The 26108-nt window shown below is 33.7% G+C and overlaps 2 protein-coding genes across 2 annotated transcripts; both read left to right on the forward strand.

Annotated features, from left to right (window-relative positions):
• Positions 1-262: 262 nt before the first annotated feature.
• LOC114317981 (purple acid phosphatase 3) lies at positions 263-6084 on the forward strand. Its single transcript, XM_082870538.1, has 7 exons — positions 263-712; positions 4470-4626; positions 4742-4849; positions 4969-5093; positions 5304-5432; positions 5533-5600; positions 5725-6084. Exons 1-7 carry the CDS (start codon positions 530-532, stop codon positions 5936-5938), a joined length of 984 nt encoding a protein of 327 aa, XP_082726664.1. The 5' UTR covers positions 263-529; the 3' UTR covers positions 5939-6084.
• Positions 6085-19719: 13635 nt separating this feature from the next.
• LOC145791899 (annexin D5-like) lies at positions 19720-25005 on the forward strand. Its single transcript, XM_082872358.1, has 7 exons — positions 19720-19724; positions 20005-20089; positions 20732-20891; positions 22146-22201; positions 22328-22417; positions 23079-23251; positions 24939-25005. Exons 1-7 carry the CDS (start codon positions 19720-19722, stop codon positions 25003-25005), a joined length of 636 nt encoding a protein of 211 aa, XP_082728484.1.
• The last annotated feature ends 1103 nt before the right edge of the window (positions 25006-26108 follow it).

The raw sequence follows: 26108 nt of genomic DNA on the forward strand, positions 1-26108 counted from the left end.
ATTTGCATAATAAATTAGGAAAGAATTTGTATGAAAATAAAAATCTCAAGAAATAATTTATTATGAAAATATAAATCTTAAAAAATAATTTATAATTTCTCAAATTTTAAAAAAAAATTTAAATCTTAACCAAAGCTCGAATGGGTGTTTATACTTTGCCCAAATAATAATGAACAAGATGAAGAGGATGTGACAACGTGGGAGGACAGAGTTGGTGGGTGCTTTTTTGTCCATTTACAGTTATTACAAATGGATGGTATGTGTATTATGCCCTTTTCTTAAAAAATAAATAAATAAATAGATTGACAGAGAGATGACGGGAAAAACCAAAAACCAAAAAATCAATTAGATGGCAAAAGAGGCCAATGTATAAAGCTTATTGGCCATTGGGGTTTAGGGGATGGATGCTATAAAAGACTATAGGCTCCATTAGTAAAGGAGGAAGCTTCCTCTTTTTACAAGCGCTCTCTCTCTCTCTCTCTCTCTCACATCCAACGCCGTGGTTGAATTGTTGATCGGAAACAAGAATATGAATCTCTCTCTTAAACTCAAGCTCTTCACTGCTATTCTAATAGGGCTGTGTTTCAGTGTCTCCATAGCTGAGCTTGAGAGGTTCGAACACCCTGCAAAAGCTGATGGGTCTCTTAGCGTTTTGGTGGTTGGTGACTGGGGAAGAAAAGGAAATTACAACCAATCTCAAGTTGCTCTTCAGGTCAACATCTCTCTCTTTCTCTCTTGATCACACTTCCTTCTTAAATATTAGAGGTCTTAATATAATTTCAAAATTATCATCTTCAAAGTAATTGTCAAACATTTTTGCTAAAACGTATTCATTTCATAACAAAGAAAGATTGATCCTTTTTTTTTTTTTTTGTGGTTTTTGTGTTTGATAGATAGTGCTATTATTATATTTAACAATTATCAATGAAAAATTCTTTTTAAGTCATAAACATTATTTACTTCGTTTGCTTTCCGGAGTTTTCAAAAAAAAAAAAATTAATTTTTAATTTGTTTTTTCTTATGGGCAATTCTTTAATGGCATGTTTGATTGGAAGGATTAAAGCATAGGATTGGGATTATTAATCCGTGGGCCCAATCATCCCATGTTTGTTTTGACATTTTAGTTTAGGATTATTAATCCAATGGATAATTAATCCAACAAATTTGTAGGATTATTAGTAATGGGGTAGGGGTGGGATAACTAATACCACACTAATTTAATAGGATTATTAATACCTCACTATTAGGCCATGTTTGTTTGGGTGGACATGAGTATGGGATTGGACTAATAGTCCAATAAAATTATTAATCCGATATTTGGTTAAACAATTCAAGTACGGATTAATTATTTTACACTTACTATTAGTTAAGATAGGATACATAATCCAACGGATTGGTTGTCCTAGGATTATTAGTCATGGGAATGCTAATCCAGTCCGCCCAAACAAACATGGCCTTAGTGTTGTGAATCAAACATGGCCTAAGTGTACAATTGCATAAACATGCACTTCCACAAGTTTTCATAAATATATGTTTATACGTATGTTATCTCATAAAATTATATAAATTTTTATAAATATATATAAATTAATTTATAAAATTTTAAAAAATCACAACTTATTAATATTTGTGAAAAGTTAAGCAATTTTGTGAAGTAATTTCTGTATATTTATGACAATTTACGCAAGTACATATGATATGTCCTTAGCACACTCAAACACTTCCTCTCTTTTTTTCATTAATTTTTTTAACATCTTAATCCAAAAAAAAACAAATTTTCTTTTTAGATTTATTTATTCTACATATATTTTAAATGAGTACTTATTGATCAATTCTATTAAATAAATAATTGATAAATTTATCATTATAAATTTATTCATAAAAGTAAGAGTGCACTTGATGAATTTAAAATAGGACATGTTTGTAATTTATCCAAAATATTTTATTTTTAAAGCTATGTTTAGCATAGACTTTTGGCTATTTTAACCCTAAAAAGACAAAATAAATTAAAAATTTAATAAGATAAAATGTCATATTTAATCATAGTTATTTTATTTTTTTCCTCATAAAAGTTAAAAAATAAAAAATAAATAAAAAAAAACTCATTCTAAATGAAATTTTTTAATTCCAAACTAAAAAAACTAAAAAATTAAAAAATCAAAAAGCAAACCAATATCCCAAACGAAACGAAGGCTAAGTTATTCTATACTAGAAATCCTACTTTAAAAAAGGAAAATGATCAACTATAACACACAAAAAAATCTTAATTTTTAATTTTTCAAAAAAGATATATATTGTGACATTTTTCTTTGAGTGAACTCTGTCCAAATTTGATCTTTCTTACAAAAAAAAAAAATTAAAAAAATCTACTCTAAAAGAGCATAAAATTTAAAACCAAAAAAAAAAAGGAAAGACAAAGGAACTAATTTAAAAGTATTTTCCAACGAGGTTAGATGGTGGACTAAGATTAAAATAATTATATATTTTTTTAAATGTCATTGTAGTGAATACTTACCTAGATGAACTTTATTATTCTAGTAATTGCTTTGAAGCTTTTAAGTGGTGAATGTACATTTCTTAGCTTCCAGTGAAAACATGACAACGCAGAGCATTGTTGTGGATATTAAGGGGGTATAATTCCAATTAGATTCCATATTCTATTTGAATTAGAGGACAAGTTGATTGGATGTCATTGCAACTTGTGGGCCATGTGGATTGTGGAACATGGTTACATTACATGGCATCATAATCTTAACGACTTCACTTACTATAGGACAATTTTATGTCTTTCACTCCAAATCAACAAATCCAATGACCATTGACTAATCAGTTCTATTAATTAAATTATTTTTTAATTAATAAATTTATTATTATAAATTTATTAATAAAAATAAAATAAATTGATAAATTTATCAATAGAATTTAATAAGTAATGAGTCTAAAAAATATGACTTGTTGATTATTTATCTAACAATTAAAAAGGCTATAATACATCGCCTCAAAAAGATACTTATTATAATACATCCCTCAAAAAGATACTTATTATAGATAAGTTGTGACACTATAGCGTTGATATCCTAAAGTGTCGCAATGAAATTATTTTCTCTCATAATAATGAATCATAAATCTTATTTGGTGACGTTTGTGAGTGGATGCGTTGTCAACCAAAAAAAAAAAAAAATCTCTCAAATTATTATTACTTCTGTAAACGGCTATAGAGACTAGGGTAATAGTTTGGGAAAATATTCACATAGAGACTAGGGTAATAGTTTGGGAAAATATTCACTTTATTATGGGAAAAATTGTACTTTTAAAACTTTTCTAACTTTGTTTTTTTTTTTTTTTTCTTTGCATATTATGTCGATGCTTTGAATTAGTGTTAAACTATTGACTGACTTTTTCAGGGGTATTATTATCAATATTGAATCAATCTCATCTAGATTTTGCTGAGAACAATCTAGGATTATATAATTTAATATTTTAATAAAATAATTCACAGATGTGCAAAACACGATGATGAATATATATATATGAGAAATGTTAGAGATCATGAAAATTTTGTCATGAAAATGATCATGAAAATTTTGTGACCCTTAGATTATCTTGATTAGTGTGTGGTGTTTTATTGTAAGTGTAATCCAAAGGTCACAAATCTTTCATGACTATTTTCATGAAAGACTTTTCATGATACCTAGCATTGCTGTATATATATATATTATAGTTGTTAATATATGACCTAGCTCAATTACTAGCTATAATAAGCTCACAACTGTGGGTTAGGCGCACGGTCATGAGTTCGATTTAAGCGGGGAGCCGCGGCGGTGGGATGCTGTGATTGCTCCCCTAAGGATTAGTCGGTGGACGCAGCCTAGCGGTAGAAGCCGGACACCTCAGTTTCAAAAAAAAAATAATAAGCTCACAACTGGTGAAGGTAGAAAACTTTAGCTTCAAGTGAAAGCATGACAAAATATAAGATAGGTATGAAAGCTAGTGAAGAAGGTGGTATAATTCCATTTAGATTCTGTGTGCTCTCTCTTCATATTATAGGACAAGTTTGTACTTTTTTGTAATTTGTGGGGGAAGATGGAGTCACATTATGGGGCCACATTTATTGCCTTTCAGTCCAAATCAACATTACGTTACTAACTTTTTTTTTTTTTTTTTTTCTTTTTTGATTTGCTCTCTGTGAATTGAATAAAATATTATAAATTTTTCACATTTTTTTTACTTGTTTTATTTTTCTTTGGCATTTGATGCCCATGTTTTAAATTGGCATTAAATAATAATAAGAAACAATGTAACACTTATACTTTGATCAATTGGTTGACTTTTAATATTATCAAATTTTGGTTTGTGGCTTTGGCTAGTTGATCAACCTCGCGTAGAATTTTTCTGAGAAAAAAACAAATAACCATTTTAATGAGTTATTTTTCTGAATAATTAAAAATATTTAAATAAATATTTTGCAGATGGGCAAAACAGGAGAAAAGTCGGACATAGATTTCATCATTTCCACCGGTGATAACTTTTACGAAGACGGATTGACTGGAGTAGATGATCCAGCATTTGAAGAGTCATTTAGCAATATTTACACTGCCCCAAGTTTACAAAAACAGTGGTACACAGGTGAATTCAAGCTTCAAATTAAGATTATTGTTGCAAAACTTTATTTTTCTTTAGCATTAAATAAATACTTAAATCTTTAAAATCTTTTCGTTTTTTTTTTTTTGTTTTGCTGTAGTTTTGGGCAACCATGACTATAGGGGAGATGTTTTGGCACAAATAAATCCCATCCTTACAAAAAAGGATAGGAGATGGCTTTGCCTCAGATCTTATATTCTCAATGCAGGTGAAGTAAATAAGACCCTTTTAATTTTGAAATCTCTTATTTATTTATACAAAAGATTAAATACTTTATCGAATTACATTTGGCATATATATATTCACTTTCTTTTACATGTTGAACAGAAATCGTGGAATTCTTCTTCGTGGATACAACTCCATTCCGAGATAAATACTTTACTGAGACAGACCATACTTACGACTGGCGAGGCGTGCTTCCTAGGAAGGAATACCTCTCAAATCTCTTGAAGGTGAATTGATACTAACATGAATAGTTGGTTCCTACGCACATTATATTACTTGGCCTAAGAAAACTTTTTTTTTTCTTTTGTTTCTGAAATGTTTATGAAACAAAAAATTAGGTTGGAAAAATCAAATGCCAAGTACATATGCTAAAGAATTGAGATGGGTACTCTAATGTGAAATAAATGAACATTTTTTTGACCATTGATTTGTTATAGGATGTGGATTCAGCCTTAAGTGAATCAAGCGCAAGATGGAAAATTGTAGTTGGTCACCATACTATGAGAAGCGCTGGAAAACATGGTGACACAGTAGAGCTCGTAGCCAAACTTCTCCCAATACTTCAGGTAATATTACAAGCAATGAAGTTTCAACTTTTTGCCTTTGAAAATTATGCTTCAAGCTCCAATATTTAGTTACCTAAGTGATCCCATATTAATTTCTCAGGCAAACAATGTTGATCTTTACATTAATGGACACGACCATTGTTTGCAACACATCAGTAGTCCTGACAGGTAACATTTATACTAGTCAAACTATTATAAGATATAGTTGAACTTTTGAAAACAAGAGAATTGGCTTGATTAAAAGTTACTAAATTGGCTCAAATTCATAATCTTATACTATGATTGTTTGCAGTCCACTTCAATTTTTAACAAGTGGTGGTGGCTCGAAGGCATGGAGGGGTGATGTCAGTTGGTGGGATCCGAAGGAAATGAAGTTGTACTATGATGGACAAGGCTTTATGACTCTCCAAATTACTCTAAACGAAATTGATGTTGTATTTTATGATATTATTGGCAATGTTTTACACAAATGGAGTGTAACCAAGCAGGTTTACGCTGCTGAATAGAGAGGGTCACAGGAAAGGACATGCACTTGCAGATCTTATTTAATTATTATGTTTGCTGTAAAACTTAAATTAGTCATGGGGGATATGTAAGTGAAACTTATTATTGTATAATGGTTTGTTTAATAGATCGGATTGTCGTATTGAAAGTAATTTTCTCATTGCTAATTGCTAATTGCTAGAGATAAAATGCTGGCTAAAGCTCTATGTTTAATGGTGTACCTAAATGATGACTAAATTTTATCACCATACAAGTATGCAAACTATCCATCAAAAAAGTATATGCTTGTAGACACCTCATTTTTGACCAACCCTAAGACTCAGACGTCATCGATTGAGCGCTCGGTAATGACACATGTTGTGCTCGTTCTGAGGTTACAGAGTCTCGACTGAGAGCCTTGCCTCCGGACTTCGAGACTCTTTTGTGCTTTGTCTTGGTTTGCGAATCAGGTTCTATTTTCTTTTCCCGAAGGGAGGGAGAGGTCTCGTAGACCATCTCTCAATGGCCGTAGGCTACGTTTCGTGGTCGTAGACTACTGTTCCCGTTTGGAGACCAGTTTCCGATTTTCGGAGCCGTCGGTCGTGCGCCTCAGTTCGGGACCGCTTAACTTTCTCCGTTTGCTCCAGTTTTTGGCACACACCTTGTTTCCTCTCTCTAGAGGGACACTGTGGCCCGAGAGACTACCTTCGTGGTCGCACGCCACTTTCGATGCTTAACAGCCTGTTTTCGGGACACCCGGTTGCGCGTTTTGACCCTTGAACCCTCGTTTTGCATTCGTCTTGATTCATTTTTGGCATGGACCTTGTTTTCATTGTTTGGGAGGTGGTACAAGGGTGGGAGACCACCTTTTCTCCTTGGAGACCACTTTTCTCCCGCCAGCCAGTTTTCTTGACAGGTAAGTGGTCTCTCTCACTTTTGGGCCACAATTACTGGTCTCCCACCACACCACTAGCTTGCATTCACTTGGGAGACCACCTTAGGAGGCCACCGACCAGCTGAACCTTTTGACCCTGGTCGGCCGACCACCTGAACTGGTCGGCCAGCCTTCTCCTTTTCTGTCTCACTGAGTTGATGCCAGCTGTGCCAACTGGAAGCCTCAGATTGCATCCTCCATAATGTATGGAGGATGTTTAAAGTTGGTTTTTAGCTTCTTGTAGAAGCTTTAAACCCTCTTGGCTATAAGAGAGGACCTCTCCCTCACTTGCAAAGGTTCAGAATTTGTTTAGAGGCATACAAGTTGTATCTCTCTCTTTCTCTCTATTTTTGCTTCAAAAGACCCTTGTTCTTGCCCCCTTTACACACCACCTCACAACCACACACTTCCTCCATCACCCTAAGGTTCTTGGAGCTGATTTTCAGAGGTTGGTCCATAAGCTGCTGGTGCTTCTTGGCTACAAGGGTAACACATTCTTCCCTCTTTTGGCATTATTTTGCTTCATATTTTAGCTTTACTTGCAAGCATTTTCAAGCTTTGTCATAAACTGAAAAAAGTCTTATTTTGAGGTGCATTACATGTTTGTTTCAGGTCATTTTTCTGTTGGGGGTCATCTACCCCCTTGCATGCTTGTTTTCACCTTGTTTTGAGCCATGCACTTAAGCCTTTGCATTGGCCTTTGTTGGCCCTTTTGACCACTGAAATCCAGTGGATTTTCAGTGGTTATTATGTGTTTTTGAGCATCAAAATCAGAGAGGGGTGACCCTCTTACCCCTTGTCTTGTTTACTAGCCTTGTTGGCCTTACAAAGGAGTCCTTATTTGCATGTTTCAAAGCCATGTTTCAGGCCCTTTTTGGTGAGTTTTAGGACCTACATAACCTCTGTCCAGAGGTGGTTTTTCCATTTTTGGTGTCCATCATGCATATGTAGAACAACCCTCTTCATGGCATATCAAAAGAGCCGATCATTCTTGCATGCATGGACCATGTTTCAGTAGGTTTTTGGGGTTTACTTGGCATGTCATACCTTTGAATGTTGCTGGTTTGGTGGCCATTTGATTGCCTCATATACTTGTAGTGCAAATCCTCTTTACTAGCTTGTGTTGCGTGCCATTTTGGCCATTGATTCTAGCACTTTTTGGCCATATTTTAAACTGATTTTGTGCATGTTTTGGACTACCTTAGCTCTGTTTTTATGTCTCATGGTCAAATAATGCTTGCTATGCATGGCTGTAGTTCAATACCCTTGCCTAGCTTCGAGTTTTGGAGCATATTGCATGCTTGTGTTGAGGTGTTTCCATGATTTAGGGTCATTGTGCATGTCATTTCAGACCTCATACTTGTGCCATGTTCCCATGTTTTCCACTCTTTAAGTGCATTTGAGAGTTGTGCATAAATGCCTCGTTTTCAGACCATTGCATGAGCCTCATTTCTTCGCATGTTGAGCCATCATTTTAGACCATATTCACTACTGTTTTGGTCTGCATGGGGACTATTTAGGGGTGGTTTGGCCATTTGTGCATTGTTTTGTGTACCTCTAGTGTAATCTGTTTCACTAGTTTCGGTATCCGGACCGTCTAGCATGCATCGTGTGAGTTGTTTGCATGATTCGGGACCATTATGCATCATGTTTCAGAGTTGGAAAATGTATGATTGCATGTCATATTTCATCCCTTGCCATGCTTTGGTAGAGTGGCATTTGATGCCTTAGGATCGGTCCCTTGCATTGGTACATATTTATATGTGTTTTGTTGCCTAATTCCGTCATGTTTGGCCACTGATTTGAGTGAGGCTGAGGCCCACTCATATTAGTTTAAGGCCATCTTGCATTGTATATGCCATTTAGTCCATGTTGTTGCATGCTTGACCATTGCATTGTGCATGCCTTGATCATTCCATTGTTAGTCTCCATGTGTGCATTGCGTATGCCATATAGTTTTCATGTGCATTAAGTATGCCATTGATTATTTCATAGCATTGCGTATGCTAGCAGCATGTTTGCATATCATCATTTGCATGTTTGCATCATGTAGTGGCATTATGTTTTAGTTGCATGTTAGAGTTGCATTCATGCATGCTTTGTGTATTGCATTGTGTTTGGAGTGGGGTTTAGTCCAAACACGGGAAACGAGGGACGTTTCGTACTCCAAGTGACGAAACGTGCCTCGATTCCCGGTCGCCGACACTCCGGATTACCCATGATGGAGTTTAGGCCTCGTTGTGTTTATGTGTGCATTCATTTTCCATCGAGTCGTGCAATCCGACTCCTCGGCCATCATGCATCGATTTGCATGATTGGTGGCACGAGGATCAAGGACTACACTCTCTAGAGCTTGTGCAATGATGGGGAGAGTAGTCGTGCATACATATGTTGAAGATACCTTGCCATGCCCCTTTCTTGCTCTCTGTTGCAGCAAACCGAAAACCAGCAGCAAAAACTGGTCAAGCAGTCTTCTGGAGCTTTGTATAATATTCCGAGACCAGTCGCAAACAGAGGCGAATCGGGGCATCGCAATGGATTTCCCGACAAGGCAGCCCGAGCATGCATATATCTCTATCATTCGGAACAGAGCTGAGGCAGTTCGTTTTATTTAAATTTGCATGCTAGTTCATTTATCTTAGTTAATTTGTTAATTAATTAGGGTTGTGTAATAATTAGCCGTAATTCGTTATTCATTCGGTTATGTATTATTATTTATTCAGACCCTCTGAGGAGGGCAATGTTGTAATAAGTGTGTGTATGTGCAATGTATGTCTTCCAACCCCACGTCTTTCTCCCTTTTATTTACCAGCTTATGATGGTTAGTTTAGGGCATGTTTCAATTAGCATATTTATGTTCGCATGTTTGCATTCATTCATCTGTATTACATGCACCGGGCTTGGCGCATCATATTAACTGCATTGTATTTCAACTTCAAAGTTGAATACATGTTATCTGTTGCATTTCATATGCCATGTTTAGAATAGCCGAGCCATCTTAATTGCATTTTTACATGTGTTGCATTAGGCATTTCAGCATAGTTAGGATTCATGCATGTTTTCTAATTAGCTTCTTTCTTTGGCTTGGAGTACTCGGTAAGTATTTATGCTTTAGCATCCTTGCATGCGTGTGAGTGACTGCCATGATAGCATGCTTACCATGAGGTTACGTGCTTATGTGATATAACTCCCTGAATGCCTGTGGGTGAAGATTGGGTTACTTGAGTTGGAATAATTCGTCGAAACCCATGTTTTAGCCTACTTGCGAGTAGCAAAAATTCAATCCATTTTCAAAATATTTAGGCAATCCAGTCTATACTTGTATGTTGTGTGCATCACATAGTAATTCTAGGCTAATAAACAGGAATAAGAGCACATAATGTTTTCAGAACTCGATATCAAGTTTAGTAGTGGCCAATCTTTGATCGGGCGAGCGGGGGTGCTCACGAAGTGACCTTCTCCAATCGTACCCAAGTTCCCGAGCCGAGGCAACTTTGGTGATGACGGACACGTGGCCTTAGGCAACGAGTCAGGGTTTCCTAAATTCCCCCAAAATAAATATTTAGGTGGCGACTCTGTATCTGGCAAAGCAGTCCATATTTGGCACTTCTTTCTAAAAATCAGTTTTTTAAAAACGATTTGCCGGATTTGGACTCTTTGATGATTCATCGGTTGGCGACATTGAGTCCTGAACTGTAGTAAGCCCAAATGAACAAAACGGGATTTCCTCCCGGGACGTTCAGGGACGTCTCCAATGCCAAACTATGTTTGGACTTCATATATACCCTAATTTCTCCATTAAATGCTAAGAAAATTTATTTTCAACAAACTTGTGACAAAATGTTTAACATTTAATTTGACATACGAGAGAACATGCTAATTAAGTCGTAGCAATATAATCTGAGGGTTGCTAGCTGATTTGGTTCCTGGAGTGTTACATCTGGTGAGTATGGTCTGCTATAATCTAAGGGCTGCTAGTTGGTTTGGTACCTGGCCTGCCACATCTGGTGTGTTTGGTATTCTGTTATCTGGTCTGTAATCTGATGCATTCTGATCTGTAGTGGTTGCTGGTTTGGTGTTTTGGGTGGCATTTAGGTGACCTGTGCTGATCTGTTATTATGGTGGAATCTTAATGGGGTAATAGATGCTTCAGTTGTGGCTTTGTTACCCTGGTGGATGGGTTTTATTAGCATAAGGTTCTTCTGTATCTGTGTTGCTAACTCTGTTGTCTCTGTATTTTGTGCTGCTAGCTCTATGTATCTGTGTTGCTGTTTTGCTAGCTTTGTTGTTGTATTTCTGTGTATCTGTTGGTCTCTCACTAACAAGTACTTAGTTTGGTGCTGTCATATGATTGTGCAAGCTACTTAGTGCCAACCTAGTTGGGATTGGGCTGTTTCGCTATGATGGCCTTTGCATCATTCCTTCCCCCACCCCTTTGTTAATGTCTTTTTCTTTCCTTGTAAGGTTTTCTTTCATTAACAAAGTTTTCTTCGTTGATAATAAAAAAAAAAGTCGTAGGAATATAGTAATGAAGACATGAAAGGGAGGATTGCATGAAATCAATAATTTGACATTCATTTGTGAGTTATGACAAAAGATATAAAAACTTTAAACAAATATATATGAATTTTGGGAATTGTGATCATCGCTATTCTAAAGTTGTAATGGAAGATCTCAGTCTTATTAGGAGTATATAAGGATTAAAATAAAATAACAAATTCTTATTTTGTTACAAAAACAAAATCAGAATCTGATAAAAATAAATAAACCAGAACGCAAATTAATTACTTACCTTATTAATTTGTCGAACAAATTTTATGATCAAGTCTAGTGTTTAACACTGTATCCTTAAGACAGATTCTTCCTCCCCACAATGCTTTCAAATTGTGGATGTCTATCTCCCAGGATAAAACGATCAATAGTGAATAGTAACAGCACTACAAACTATTCACATAGCGAACACACTTTGTGTTTACACTCTTTCTCACAGGAAAAATTAATGCAGCAAAATGTAAAGAGTAATAGCAGTATTGAGGACGAAAATTCAATTAAAAACCAAATGAGGGACTTGTCTATTTATAAGTGGAAAGATGGCTGTTTAGATTTGAATGGACAAGTAGCAAATCTGTTTGAACAGGTACAAGACCTATTATGTTTGAATGAACAGATGTGGCACTATTTGGGTTTTGAATTTTAACAGATTTGAATCTATTCGGACAGAATTTAAATAGATATAAATCTATTTGGGTGGAGGAAAATCTGGATACCATTTTGGAATTAATTTCGAAATTCAAATTCCAAAAATGGTAAGAATTTAATTTTAGAAAAATAAAATTCAAAAAGTTTTTGGCCCAAAAAGATAAGTATTGGGCCGGACAAGCCCAACCAACCTCACACAACACACCCGCACCCAAGCCTAGCTCGGCACGCTTGGACTACGGCGGTGCCGCGTGCGTGTGTGTTTATTTTGGGTCCAATGGGTCTAACTCACTTTGATCATAACCTTCCCCTCTACAAAACTTGAGTGCGCCTTGGCGTCTACCCCAAGTTCTAATCCCAAACCTTATAAACCCACACAAAGTTTGCCACCAAACCAATGTGGGACAAGCTTTAACTTAAGCCTTTATCGAAATTCCACCAAAATACCATTTTCATGGAGTTCACTTTGGCTTCAATTTTTCATTCACTTGATAATGGTTTTGAGCAACTATATATACTACGTAAATCACAACGTGGCATAGAACGCGTTACCACTTAGACCCGCCAACTTTGGCACATGGGTCTTACCTAAAAATTAGACCAAAGTTGAGGAAAAACTAATTTTTTCAAAACCATTTCTAACATTCCCCTACATGAATGGAATTTGATGACAATGCAACAATATGCAAAATTTGTTGAAAGAGTTTGAAAATATCTTGCATCAAGATATGTAGCTTTTGGCCTTGAACCTTCCCTAGTGATAACCTATCGGACTTACTAGCTAACCAATGGACGCAATGCCTTGAATTGTTCAGCCGTTTGTGTAAGCCAAGACAATGGATTTCACACAAAATATCTTCTGACACATTGTGGTTCTCACGGTTGTGTTCATTTTGGCCTTGAACGATCCTGGTTGTTCATGAGTGCTTCTAGAGAATTTAGCCTCTTTATTCTTATAAAACTGGTCCCAGTTCCCAGTTCCCAGTTCAACACTCATATAGGTGATTCTTATTGTGAATATCTCTTATACTCATCTTGATTTTTATGCCTAAATCAAGATATAATTAATCATTAAAAGCAAAGCTTATCCTTAAACCCCTGCATGTAACACATGTTGCAAATATCACTCTCACCATAAGAATAGGTAGGGAATTTTAACCCTTTAGTATTTTTGACAAGCTACGCATAACTTAGTTGTCCCTTTGAACTTAGCTCTTAGGATCTCCAATCATTTAAGTAGGGTTACCATTATGATGACTATAATATAATAGGCTTTAATCTCATCCCCTTCGATGAGCTATACACTTATTTTTTTATCAAACCTTTTATTAACGAATCCGCAATATTCTCTTTAGATTTTATATAATCTATTGAGATTATTCCATTTGAGAGCAATTGCCTTGCAGTATTATGTCAATGACGAATGTGTCGTGCCTTATTATTATACATATGACTCTGTGCCCTGCTTATTGCAAATTGACTATCAAAATGAATGCAAATAGCTGGCACAGGTTTTGGCCACATTAGAATATCTTCTAAGAAATGGCGAAGTCATTCTGCTTCTTCTCTTGCCTTGTCTAAAGCAATGAACTCAAATTCTATTGTGGATCCTGCGATGCATGTTTGTTTCGTGAATTTCCAAAAAACAGCAGCGCCTCCTAGAGTAAAGACATATCTACTAGTGAATTTTGAATTTTTAGTATCTGATAACCAATTGGCATCACAATAACCTTTTAGTACTACAGGATATCGAGTAAAGTTCAAACCATGATCACGGGTAAATCTTAGATATCTAAGAACCTGAATGATTACTTTCCAATGGTCTTCTCTGGGGTTACCAGTGTACCTACTTAATTTACTGACAGCATAAGCTATATCAGGACATGTGCAATTCATTAAGTACATTAGGCTTCTAATGATTTGGGAGTACTTTAGCTGAGACACCACATCACCTTTATTTTTCGATAAATAAAGATTGATGTTTACAGGTGTTCTTGCTACATTCATATCATTCTTGATATATTTACCAAGAATTTTTTCAATATAATAAGATTGAGATAATGCATATCTATCAAATGTTTTAGTAATTTTCATTCCTAATATAACATCTGTGACCCCCATATCTTTCATATCAAATTTTTTGTTTAGCATTTGCTTAGTTGATTTGATCATGTTTTGACTGCTTCCAATGATAAGCATGTCATCCATATAAAGACAAACAATGGCATAACCTTTGTCAGTATTTTTAACATAGATACACTTGTTACATTCGTTTATCTTAAACTCATTAGTAAACATAGCATGATCAAATTTTTCATACCATTGCTTAGGAGCTTATTTTAATCTATAAAGAGATTTTATAAGTCGACAAACTTTATTTTCTTACCCTGGCACTATAACCGCTTCGAGTTGCTCCATATAGATCTCTTTATTTATATCACCGTTTAAGAAAGCTGTCTTAACATCCATTTGATATATCTCTAGACTATACAACGCTGCTATAGTAATAAGCATGCGGATGGACTTTATTCTTGTCACAAGGGAATATGTGTCAAAATAGTCCAGACCTTCTTTTTGTCTGTAACCTTTTACCACAAGTCTTGCTTTATACTTGTTTATTGAACCATTTCATTTTTCTCTTGAATATCCATTTATATCCAAGAGGTTTAGAACCAGGTGAAAGATCCACCAATTCCCAAGTATGATTTTGCATAATTAATTCAATTTCATTATTCACAACCTCTTTCCACAAAGGTGCTTTAGGACCTGTCATTGCTTCCTTAAAGCTTTGAAGTTCATTTTCTAACAAGTGTGTCAGAAAATCTAGACTAAAAGATTTTGGTATTCTCGTTCTCTTACTTTGTCTTGGTTCATCATCAGTTAAATCCTGTTAGTCGAGACCATTACTAATCTCTTGCATTTGATTGTCATTAATCTCTTGACTTTATGTACAATCATAAGTTCTTTTATGTGAACTTAATTCCTATTCTTTCTTGTAAGGAAAAACATGTTCAAAAAACATAGCATTCCTTGACTCTATAATAGTGTTCACATTTATATCAGGTATTTCTGATTTATAAGTCAGAAACCGATATGCACTACTATTCTGAGCATAACCAATAAACACACAATCCACTGTTTTTGGTCCTATCTTAGTCTTTTTCGGAACAGGAACTTCTACCTTTGCCGTTGTGGTAACTCTTATTTAATAGGCTTAAGTCTCATTCCCCTCGTTGAATTTTCAACTAACTCTCTTGCTAATCCTTTGGTTAGTGGATCCACTATGTTGACTTTAGACTTCACATATTCAATGGAAATAATTCTATTAGAGAGTAGTTGTATCACAATGTTGTGTCAACGACGAATGTTTCGTGACTTACCGTTATACATATGACTATGTGCTCTACCTATTGTTGATTCACTATCACAATGTATTCATATAGCAGGCACGGGTTTTGGCCACATTGGAATATCTTCAAGGAAGTGACGAAACCATTCTACTTCTTCTCCAGGTTTATCTAAAGCTATAAACTCTGATTCCATAGTAGACCTAGCAATGCAAGTTTGTTTGGAAGATTTCCAAAATACAGCCGCCCCACCAAGAGTAAAGATATACCCACTAGTGGATTTTGAGTCTCGAGTATCCGATATCCAATTTGCATTACAATTCATTAAGTACATTAAGCTTCCAATAATTTGGGCATACTTTAATTGAGAAATATTTTCCTATACATTTTTAGAAAGAGACAAATTAACATCCATAGGTGTTCTAGCAAGATGATCATCATCTTTGCTAAATTTGTCAAGTATTTTCTCAATGTAATGAGATTGTGACAAAGCATAACCTTCTGATGTTTTGATAATGTTTATACCAAGTATTACATTAGCAATCCTCATGTCCTTCATATCAAAATATTTATTTAACATTTTTTTTGTTAGTTTTAATCATGTCATTATTACTACCTATGATGAGCATATCATCTACATAAAGGCATACAACAACATAACCCTTGCTCATGTTTTTAATATAAACACATTTGACATCATTGCTTTGTCAAATTTCTCATGCAATTACTTTAGCGCTTATTTTGAACCATATAATGATTTAACTAGTTTACACACTTTCTTTTCCTTTCTTGGAGCATAAAATCCTTCTAGTTGTTCCATATAAATTTCTTCATTTAACTCACCATTTAAGAAAGTGGACTTCACATCCATTTGATGAATTTCTAGATTATACAATTATGCAATAGCAATTAGTATTTTAATGGATGTTATTCTAGTAACTAGTGAGTATGTATCAAAGTAATCAAAACCTTCTTTTTGCCTATATCCTTTGACCACAAGTCTTGCCTTGTATTTGTCAATTGATCCATCCGCTTTCCTTTTTCTTTTGAAAATCCACTTGTACTCAAGAGGTTTGCAACTTGGTGGCAAATCCACCAATTCCCAAGTGTGATTTTGCAGGATGGATTCAACTTCGCTGTTTATAGCTTCTTTCTATAGAGGAGCCCCAGGACTGGACATAGCTTCTTTAAAAGTTAAAGGCTCATTTTCTAACAAAAATATTAGAAAATCTAGACCAAAAGATTCTAGCACGTTTACTACGCCTAGGTTCATCTTCCTCATTTTGATCTGTCTCTTACTCTTATTCTTGATCATGACTAGTAAGAGCATCATAAAATCTTTTATTAGTACTAGTCTCTTGTCCAGTTTTATTTGAAAATATATGTTCAAAGAACAATGCATTCCAAGATTCAATAATAATATTTACATACATTTCGGAATGTTCTGACTTATGAATCAAAAACCGATATGCACTACTATTCTTAGCATAACCAATAAAAACGCAATCAACAGTTTTAGGACCTATCTTAGACTTTTTATGACTAGAAATAGCCACTTTAGCCAAACACCCCCACACTTTTAAGTATTTGTAGGATGGTACTCTCCAATGCCACATTTCATAAGGTGTTTGATTTACTTTCTTTCAGGGTACTTTATTAACAATATAATTAGCAGAAAATATTGCTTCCCCCCACAAGTTCTGAGATAATCTAGAACTGATTAACATGGTATTCATAATTTCTTTTAAAGTCCTATTTTTTCTTCCAGCAATTCCATTTTGCTGAGGTGAGTAAGGAGCGGTAGTTTGATGAATTATTTCATGTTCTTTATAAAACTCACCAAAAGGTGATTCATATTCACCGCATCTATCACTTCTAAATTTTTTAATTTTCTTAGCAAGTTGATTTTCAACTTCATTCTTGTATTGAATGAAAGTTTCCAAAACTTCATCATTGGTTCGAATTAAATAAACATAACTATATCTAGTATAGTTATCTATGAAAGCGATAAAATATTTTTTTCCACCTCTAGTTTGAATTGATTTAAAATTACAAATGTCACTATAAATTAATTCAAGTGGCTTCGTACTTCGTTCAATTGAATGAAAAGGAGTTTCAGTTAATTTTGCCTCAACACAAATTTCACATTTATGATTTAAATCAATGTCAAATTTAGGTAAACATTCCATATTAATTAATCTACGCAAAGATCCATAATTAACATATCCTAGTCTACCATACCACAAATTTGAAAACTCAAGCAAGTAAGAAAAAGATGTATTTTTATTAATAACAGAAGGTACAACAGTCATTACATTTATTTTAAAAAGGTCATCAAACATGTAACATTTTCCTACATACATCACATTCTTAGTAAGTACAAACTTATCACTTTCAAACACTAGTCTAAACCCATTTTTACTCAATAGAGATCCAGAGACTAGATTCTTGTGAATGTCCAGTACATGCAGCACATTGTTGAGAGTGAGTTTCTTTCCAAATGTCATCTCTAGAATAATCTTTCCTTGTCCATCAATTTTAGAAGTCAGGGAGTTGACCATGAAAAGTTGTTCGCCATTGTCCATTATAGAATAAGATGTGAACATATTTTTGTCGGGCACAGATATGGCGAGTAGCACCAGTATCCACCTACCATTCTTTAGGATTTTCGACAAGATTTTCCTCGGAAACAACTGCAGAAAGATTTATATCCTCAACACCATTGGAAATTTTATCCACTTCGGTCATATTGGCTTGAGCAGGCTTCTCGCTTGACCTTTCTTTGCCTTTGCATTTGCTACGACAATCTTTGGCCTCATGTCCCTTTTTGTCACAGAAGTAATATTTGCCATTGATCTTATACTTCTTTGTTTCCCCTCATTTAGAGCCTTGTGAGGAACCTTCTCTAGAAAACTTCCATTTCTTTGCTCTTAGAGCATGTTCCACCACATTTGCCTTAGACTCTATTGGATGTTTACCAACCCACTTCTCAGAATTGCGGTTGTCTTCCTCAATCCTCAAATGCACAATCACTTCCTCTAAAGTCATTTCTTTGCGCTTATGTTTGAGGTAGTTCTTGAATTCCTTCTAGCCTTGTGGCAATTTTTCAATTAAGGCAGCAACTTGGAAGGATTCACTGAGAGACATGCCTTCTATATGAATTTCATGCAGAATAAGTTGGAGATCTTGAACTTGGCTGATCACAGTCTTAGAATCAACCACCACAAAGTCCAAAAATTTGCCTACTATTAATTTCTTCAAGCCAGCATCTTCTATCTTGTACTTTTTCTCCAAAGACTCCCAAAATTCCATTGTCATCTTGATAGGGCTATAGACATTGTACAATGTGTTATCATGCCCGTTCAAAATGTAGTTCCGGTAAAGGAAATCAACATGTTTCCAAGCATTGACAGTAGTAATTATTTTCCGATCGGTTTCATCCTCTTTCAAAATAGGAGTATCCTCACAAAGAAAGCGTGCCGAGTTGAGAGTAGTAAGATAAAACAGCATTTTCTGCTGCCATCTTTTAAAATCAGTTCCTAAGAACTTCTCTGCCTTTTCACCGTGATTAATTGGCACAGTCACAACAAGAGGGGAGGTTGAAGCAATCGCAGCCACCATACCAGTACTAGTTTGAGCATTAGTTTCAGTAGCCATGGATTTTAAATTATAAAACAAAATTATAATTAGAATTTTATACTACACTAGAAATTAAACAAAAACCACATAATTAAATTCTGTAAAAATAAAATAAATAAGAATTGTAACTTTTATTTCCAATTAATTTGAAAATAAAATAAAATTTTATTTAAACAAATTAATTCCACACAGAAAATATTTCTGTAACACTTCAAAAATTAAAATACTGAAAGCAGAATTTTAATTAATGAAAACTCAAAAATTATTTCTGAAAATCAAAATTAATTTCTGACCAACTTCACAAATAAATATTCTGAATTGTTAATGACTACTAGTATATTACTACTAGTTGTCAAAGAAAATAAACAGTATATTACCACTATTTGTTTTTCCAACCAGAATATTATTTTGTAAAACCACAAAAAATAATTTCTATTAGAAGAAGAAAAGAAGAAAGGAAACAAACGAAAATTCAGTTTAAACAGAATAATTCGCATCTGTTTTAAGATTGTTGGAATAATCATCTGTATGTAAAATAAATAATTTTAAACAAATCAAACAAATAAAAATAAATTACTTACAAAATTTATTTTACTGAAATGAATAAGTACAAAAAGAAATCAAGTTGAATGTGTGACACTCTGTCCTTAAGACAGATTCACCCTGCTTCAATGCTTACGGATAAATGGCGTTTATCTCCCAAGATACAATAATCTTTGGCAGATTGCATTAGCACTAAAAACAATCTGTTTTGATGAGCTAGAACTTGTGTTCTATATTCTCAAAAATTTCTCTAAAAACTAGAATGAAGAATAATAGAAAAAGCGAGCAAAATCGGGAAGACAAATGAATTTTCTGTATGTTAGAAATGCTGGAAATGGTCTAATTTTATAGGCAGATTGGTGACCATTTAGATCAGTTCGAACAAGTATGAAATTCAAAATGAATAGATTTGTTTTGAGATGAACAGGTGTAGAAACTGTTTTGAACAAATAACTGTTGGCAGTTTGTATCTGTTTGAACAGATAACTACTGGGAATTTTGGACTGGAAGAGGTATAAAGTTGGACAGAAAATTTGAATTCAAATTTGGCACAAAGTTTGAATTATATTCATTAAGAAAAAATAAATTTTTCCCGCAAGAATTTTTGAAAAAATTCAAATAAATTAATATTAGAATCGACCCGACCTACATCCGGCGGTGGCGGCACACATGCATGTGATGATTTGAGCCAAAGGTCACTTTGTCCATAACTTATTCCTTCTACAAACTTGGGGTACCCCTTGGGGCCCAACCCAAGTTCTCTTCAAGTTTCAATGTGAGACTAACATTTCAAGGAAACCCATTATTGACTCTTTAATTGTCTATTCCATGAATCCGAAAACGACGTCAACTTACCAATCACTCATAAATAGTTTTGACAAACCGTTTTCACCGTGTGACTTGTCATGTGACAAGGAACACATCACTTTTTTAGACCTATCCCAAAAGACGTGTGGAACCCACTCAAATTTGGGCTCAAAGTTGGCCTAAAATAAGCCTATAAAATCATAAATTCCAACAACTTCCTCACTAGAACTTGTAAACATGCTCAAACTGTTCAATCCAAATTGAAATATTTATATATTGACATTTAGAGATAAACATGATTCACCAATATCTTAGAATTAGTTTATTAACTTAAATTACTTTTGCAGATGCTGCTTGCATATGTAGCTATGCCACGCTATGAAGGCCCAGAAATTGATACAATGATTGTAGAGAATGATGCCGAAGCACTGTATAAAGATGCGAAGAAGAGGATAGGAACTGATGAAAAGACTTTCATATGCATTTTTAGTGAAAGAAGTATGGCACATTTGTTGGAAATGGTTGGAGAAATTTTGGGTAAAATAGAATTTTTTTTTAACTTTGGTCAGTTATTTAGGTGGGACTCGTATGTCAAAATTGACGGGTTTAAGTGGTAATGCGTTCTATGCCGCATTGTGATTCATGTGGTATATTTGGTTACTCAAAACCATTATCAGGTGAATGGAAAATTGAAACCAAAGTGAGCTCCTTGGAAATGAAGTTTTGGTAGAAATTCCTTAAAGTTGGAAAATGGCTTGTCCCACATTGATTTGGTGGGAAGTTTTGAATGGATTTATAAGATTGGAATTTCGGGTGTGCCCCAAGGGGTATCCAAGTTTTGTAAAGAGGGAGGTTATGGGTTAGACCCATTGGACCCAAAAATCACCACACTCACGCGCGCCACTACTGCCGACTGGGCTTGGGCGTGGTGTAAGGTTTGGGTTAGGCTTGTCCAGCCTAATGCTAATCTTTTTGGGCCAAGGCCGAAAACATTTAAATTTTATTTTATTTGGTTATAAATAAAATCTGTCTGTTTTTATTTCAAATTTTAAATTGAAATTTTTTGGTTTGCACCTCTTCAGAAATTTTGCACAGTTTCGGATCTGTCCAAACCGAATTTGTTCAAATTCAAATCCGAATTGTTTAAAATTCAAACCAAACAGTGCCTACAGATTTTGTATATGTTTAATTTAAATTGAACAGGTATTGTACCTGTTTAATTCAAAACTAGCAGTCACCACTTCACCTATATAAATAGGCAGTCCCTCATTTAGATTTCTACAACAATTTTCGTCCATCCGTGCTGCAATTCATCTCTGCATTTTGTTGCATTTATTCCATTATTTTTCTGTGAGAAAGAGAGTATACACTAAGTGTGTTCGTTGAACAAATAAATTATAGTGCTGCATTTATTTATTGTTGATCATTTCATCCTGGGAGATAGACGTCCATATTCTGAAAGCATCGTAGAGAGGACGAATCTGTCTTAAGGAGACAGTGTCGAACACTGGACTTGATCAGAATAATATTCAAGATATTAATCAAGTAAGTTATTTATTTATTTTCTGTTTTATTATTTATTTAAATCAGATTTAATTTTATTTTTGTAACAAAATAAAATCTGTTTTTATTTATTTAATTCTATTTCTAGTTTGATTTTTATAATCAAACATTCTCTCTCACTTTTTATTTTTCTTTTATATTATGTTTATCATTTAATATCCAAACAGAATTAATTAATTTAATTAATGTGTACAACACATTTGGCTGCTGTTAATTCTGCTTACCACAAGATGTACGGACATTCATTGGAAAAGGTGCATCTTTATTATTCAGCCATATGTTTACTTCGGTATCTTTAAAATACATGTTTTTTCTTGTTTTCTTCTTCGTTTTTGGTTATCCTTCAACATTTAGCTTAAACATGCACAAACTTATTGCACGCAATAAAGAAGGAAACATCTAGGAACCTCGCATATGCCCTTTTGACAATCTTGCAGCGTGTTGAGAATCCTGGGAAGTTCTTTGCGAAGGTTAGTATTTATCATATTTCCCCTTCTATAATAATTTATTCCCATAAAAATGTACAATTTTCGCAAAGATGTGAATGCTTATAGAACTTGTAATATACTGAATTTTTACAAGATTAATTTTCTTTTACTTGTCTTTTTTACTTTTTTTTCTTCATATGATAATTTCTATAGGTTCATTTGTTTATACTCTCTGTGTGCAATATGTGTTGCATTGTATTTATATTTGCTTTGATCATGACAGCTTATTGAGCTCTTCAATCAGTCTAGAACTGCAGTGGTTATTTTTGCCTCCTTTTTTTTTTTTTTTGTTCTTTTCCTTTTAGTAAGTGAAAAGAATTGGCTTAATCACATGTAATTTAATAATCTGTAAATTGTTTACTAATGTTTTAGTAATTTTTAATATCATGCATGTGATATTTCAAAATTCATTCAATAATCACAAGAAAATATGTTCTCTCTCACATGCTTTTTCTTTTACCAAATTTAAGCTTTTCCAAAAAAAAAAAAAAAAAAAAAAGAGAGAGACAATGATGTACATGTAATTAACAACTAAATCTCAATCAATAAATAAATAAAATACAGTGCATAATTTTATAAGAAATTTTAGTTTTTGATTGTATTTCTGGAAAGCTTTGTGCAATTATAAAACAAACATTTGCAGGGATTGCACAAGGCAATGAAAAGCATGGGAACTGATGAAACATCACTAACAAGGATAATAGTGACAAGGGCTGAAGTTGATATGCAGTATATAAAGGCAGAGTACCACAAGAAATATGGGAAATCATTGAATGATGTTGTTCAATCAGAGACATCTGGACCCTACAAGGCCTTTTCTTCTCTCTCTCATAGGCCTTAGAATTTGGACATTTGTTCGATAGTTTTTTCAGCAATGCTGTGTACTGTGTAAGTCAGAAGAAATAGCGAACTGCCGATTCGCTTGATTGAAGATCCTTGGCTACACCCCGCTGGTCTGTCCTGTGAATTTTCGTGAAGGTTCCCTGAAGTTTCTTGTGGACCCTGCATATGTACATGTTATTTTGTAATTTCTGTTACTATATATTTGATCTTTGTGTTGTGTTTTTTGTGTGTTTGTGTTTTGGGTTGGTAGGTGCTGATTTCTGATGTAAAATTCGTTGCTACATTGTATTTGTATTCTTAATAAAATGACCATATGTATTCTTTCATTTCTCATCTTTTTCCAATATATTACTCATGTCATGGTTAATGAAATGAGCATGTGAATAAAATTGTGCGATGCAATGCGTGAGACATTTGTTAAATTATTGTTCGGAAAGGGTAAAATCTATCAATTTTTACTTCTGTTTTTGGTGAGTATTTTTCATAATGTGGGAATATGCCCCATGTTTTTTTGGATGGGTAAGAATATGCCCAGATTGCTAAATCAGATACCACAACCTAACTTGTGATACTTTATTATTACGAGGATTATTATAGATCATTGATTTATTTATTTTTTTTACTAATTTATATTATTAGCTTCCGTTCCATGACAAGATATTAGGGTATTTAGGTCATAGATTTGTTTCTAAAAATTTTGAACCAATAGACTCAAGGTTAAATATATTTTTATTAAAATGACATTATTTGTTCAAAAGAAATGCCTATTTGCCCACCGGCCTACAATAATTTTTTGACGATTTGTTAACTATGTCCTTAGCGCAAAAAATAAAATAAAATAAAATTTTGATCAAATAACATATGACCCAAGACTTTTCACCAATTAACTCAAGATATTATTTGTTTTTATTATTTTTGTAATGTATTTTCAAATAAGGAGTTAATTATGACTATCTATATAAGCATTGATAAAAATAAAAATAAGAAGTGTGAGACATATATTGTATTTTTCCTCTATTAAACAAGTCCAACTTCTTAACAATTTATCAAACTCTGCACAAATTTCAGGCTAATCGTCAAGAACATATTAAGGGTTGGTTTAGGATATTCTAAAAAAGTATATTTTTTGATTTATTGACTTATATGGGTTGGGTTTGGGTTGGATTTGATGTGATGTGTTAGAGAGGTAATGTGATTTAAATAAAATGATGTGACTTAAATAAGATAATAATTTTTTGACTTTTTATATTATTTAGTAGATGTCAAACTTAACCTAAAAAATGCCAGGTTAAACTAACATATTTTCTCGGGAAAGTATCAAGTACTAGTATTTAGATCAATCAAATATATATATATATATATAATGGACTGAAATAGGACAAAAACAACAGAAGTGAAGGTGAGTTTACCACACATCCTCGAGGCTCTAGCACATATTTTAATGATTTTTGTTTTTAAAAAAAAAAAATCATTTAAATAGAAATAATAAAAAAATAATTATATTTTTATGCAGTCATAAGTACATTAGGACAACTTGCTTCCACTTCTATCTTCATAAAACTATTATTATTTTTAGTTGTTTCTAGTAAATGAAATGGAAAATATCTCGTAACTCAAATTTTGTGGCTCAAAAGTGGTTTAAATAGCCAAAACGACGTTATTTTGACCATTTTTATGTTGTTTTGTACTCAAAACGACGTCGTTTTGGCCATTTGAGCCACTTTTGAGCCACAAAATTTGAGTTACGTAACATTGTCGAAATGAAATCGTCCCAAAATTTTTAATGTCTTATTTTTTCATTAATTTCCCATTGAATCTTATTAACTTCTAAATCAGCCTTTCTTTTGTGAAATTTTCTTCTTAACCCTTATTAACTCATTGTAATCCTTTACATTGAGTTAATAAAAAAATTTCTTTTCACAATCCAAAAATAAATAAAAAATAAAAAAAATTCTGAATCAGCCTTCTCAAGATAGCAATAATAGGACTTAAGAAAAAAATTAATAAGAAAAATAAGACTTATTAATTGATATTTTTTTCCCCTTGTTTTAACCTTATTGCAAGAAGTTGACTACTCTGAGAAGGTGCTAGCTGAGACAGATACTACATGGGGTAGAATTTTGAAGCAAATAATAATGCAAGAATAAAGTTTGTCTGGTCCCATACTTCAACGATTATACTAATCCCAAGTTGTGGTTAAAAGTACAAATAAGTGCTACCTTCTCAAAGTAATTAAAAATTTATAATTTTAATTAGGATTGAATTTTCCTTCAGTTCGTAATCGAATTAAAAGATGATGTTGGATTCGTGAGGGCTTACATGGGTTCCACTTCGATAATCTGAACCATTCAATATGTAGAACTCGTCAAGTACTATATCACTGTAAAACATCACATTAATCGAATATCGATAGCTATCTTATCAAATCAGATTTCTATCAATCATTTATTTTTTTACCGTTTATTTTTTTTATACAAAATTAATTTGATCACGTGGCTATTGATATCCGATTAACGTAAGTTTTTATAGGCATATAGAACTAGACAAGTTTTATATATTAACGGATCGAATTATCGAAACGAAACCCGTGATGGGCTCTCACGGACCCAACAGTACTCTCCAGTCCTATCACAGATTGGAGGGAAGCCAGTCCCTTTTAATTATTAAAATTTGAAAAGTTTACTACTGATTTTATTTTATTTTTTCCAAACTTAATTGTCATTTTTCTTAAAAAATACAAGAAATTACATCAGTATGTTTTGTGCTTTGTGTTTTGTATCTATTTGGTACCTAAATTTTAATTGGAGGGGAGAGAAAGGAGTTCGGATCC

Source organism: Camellia sinensis, chromosome 5 (genome assembly GCF_055761805.1).
Source record: "Camellia sinensis isolate YWXY chromosome 5, ASM5576180v1, whole genome shotgun sequence".
NCBI lineage: Eukaryota > Viridiplantae > Streptophyta > Magnoliopsida > Ericales > Theaceae > Camellia > Camellia sinensis.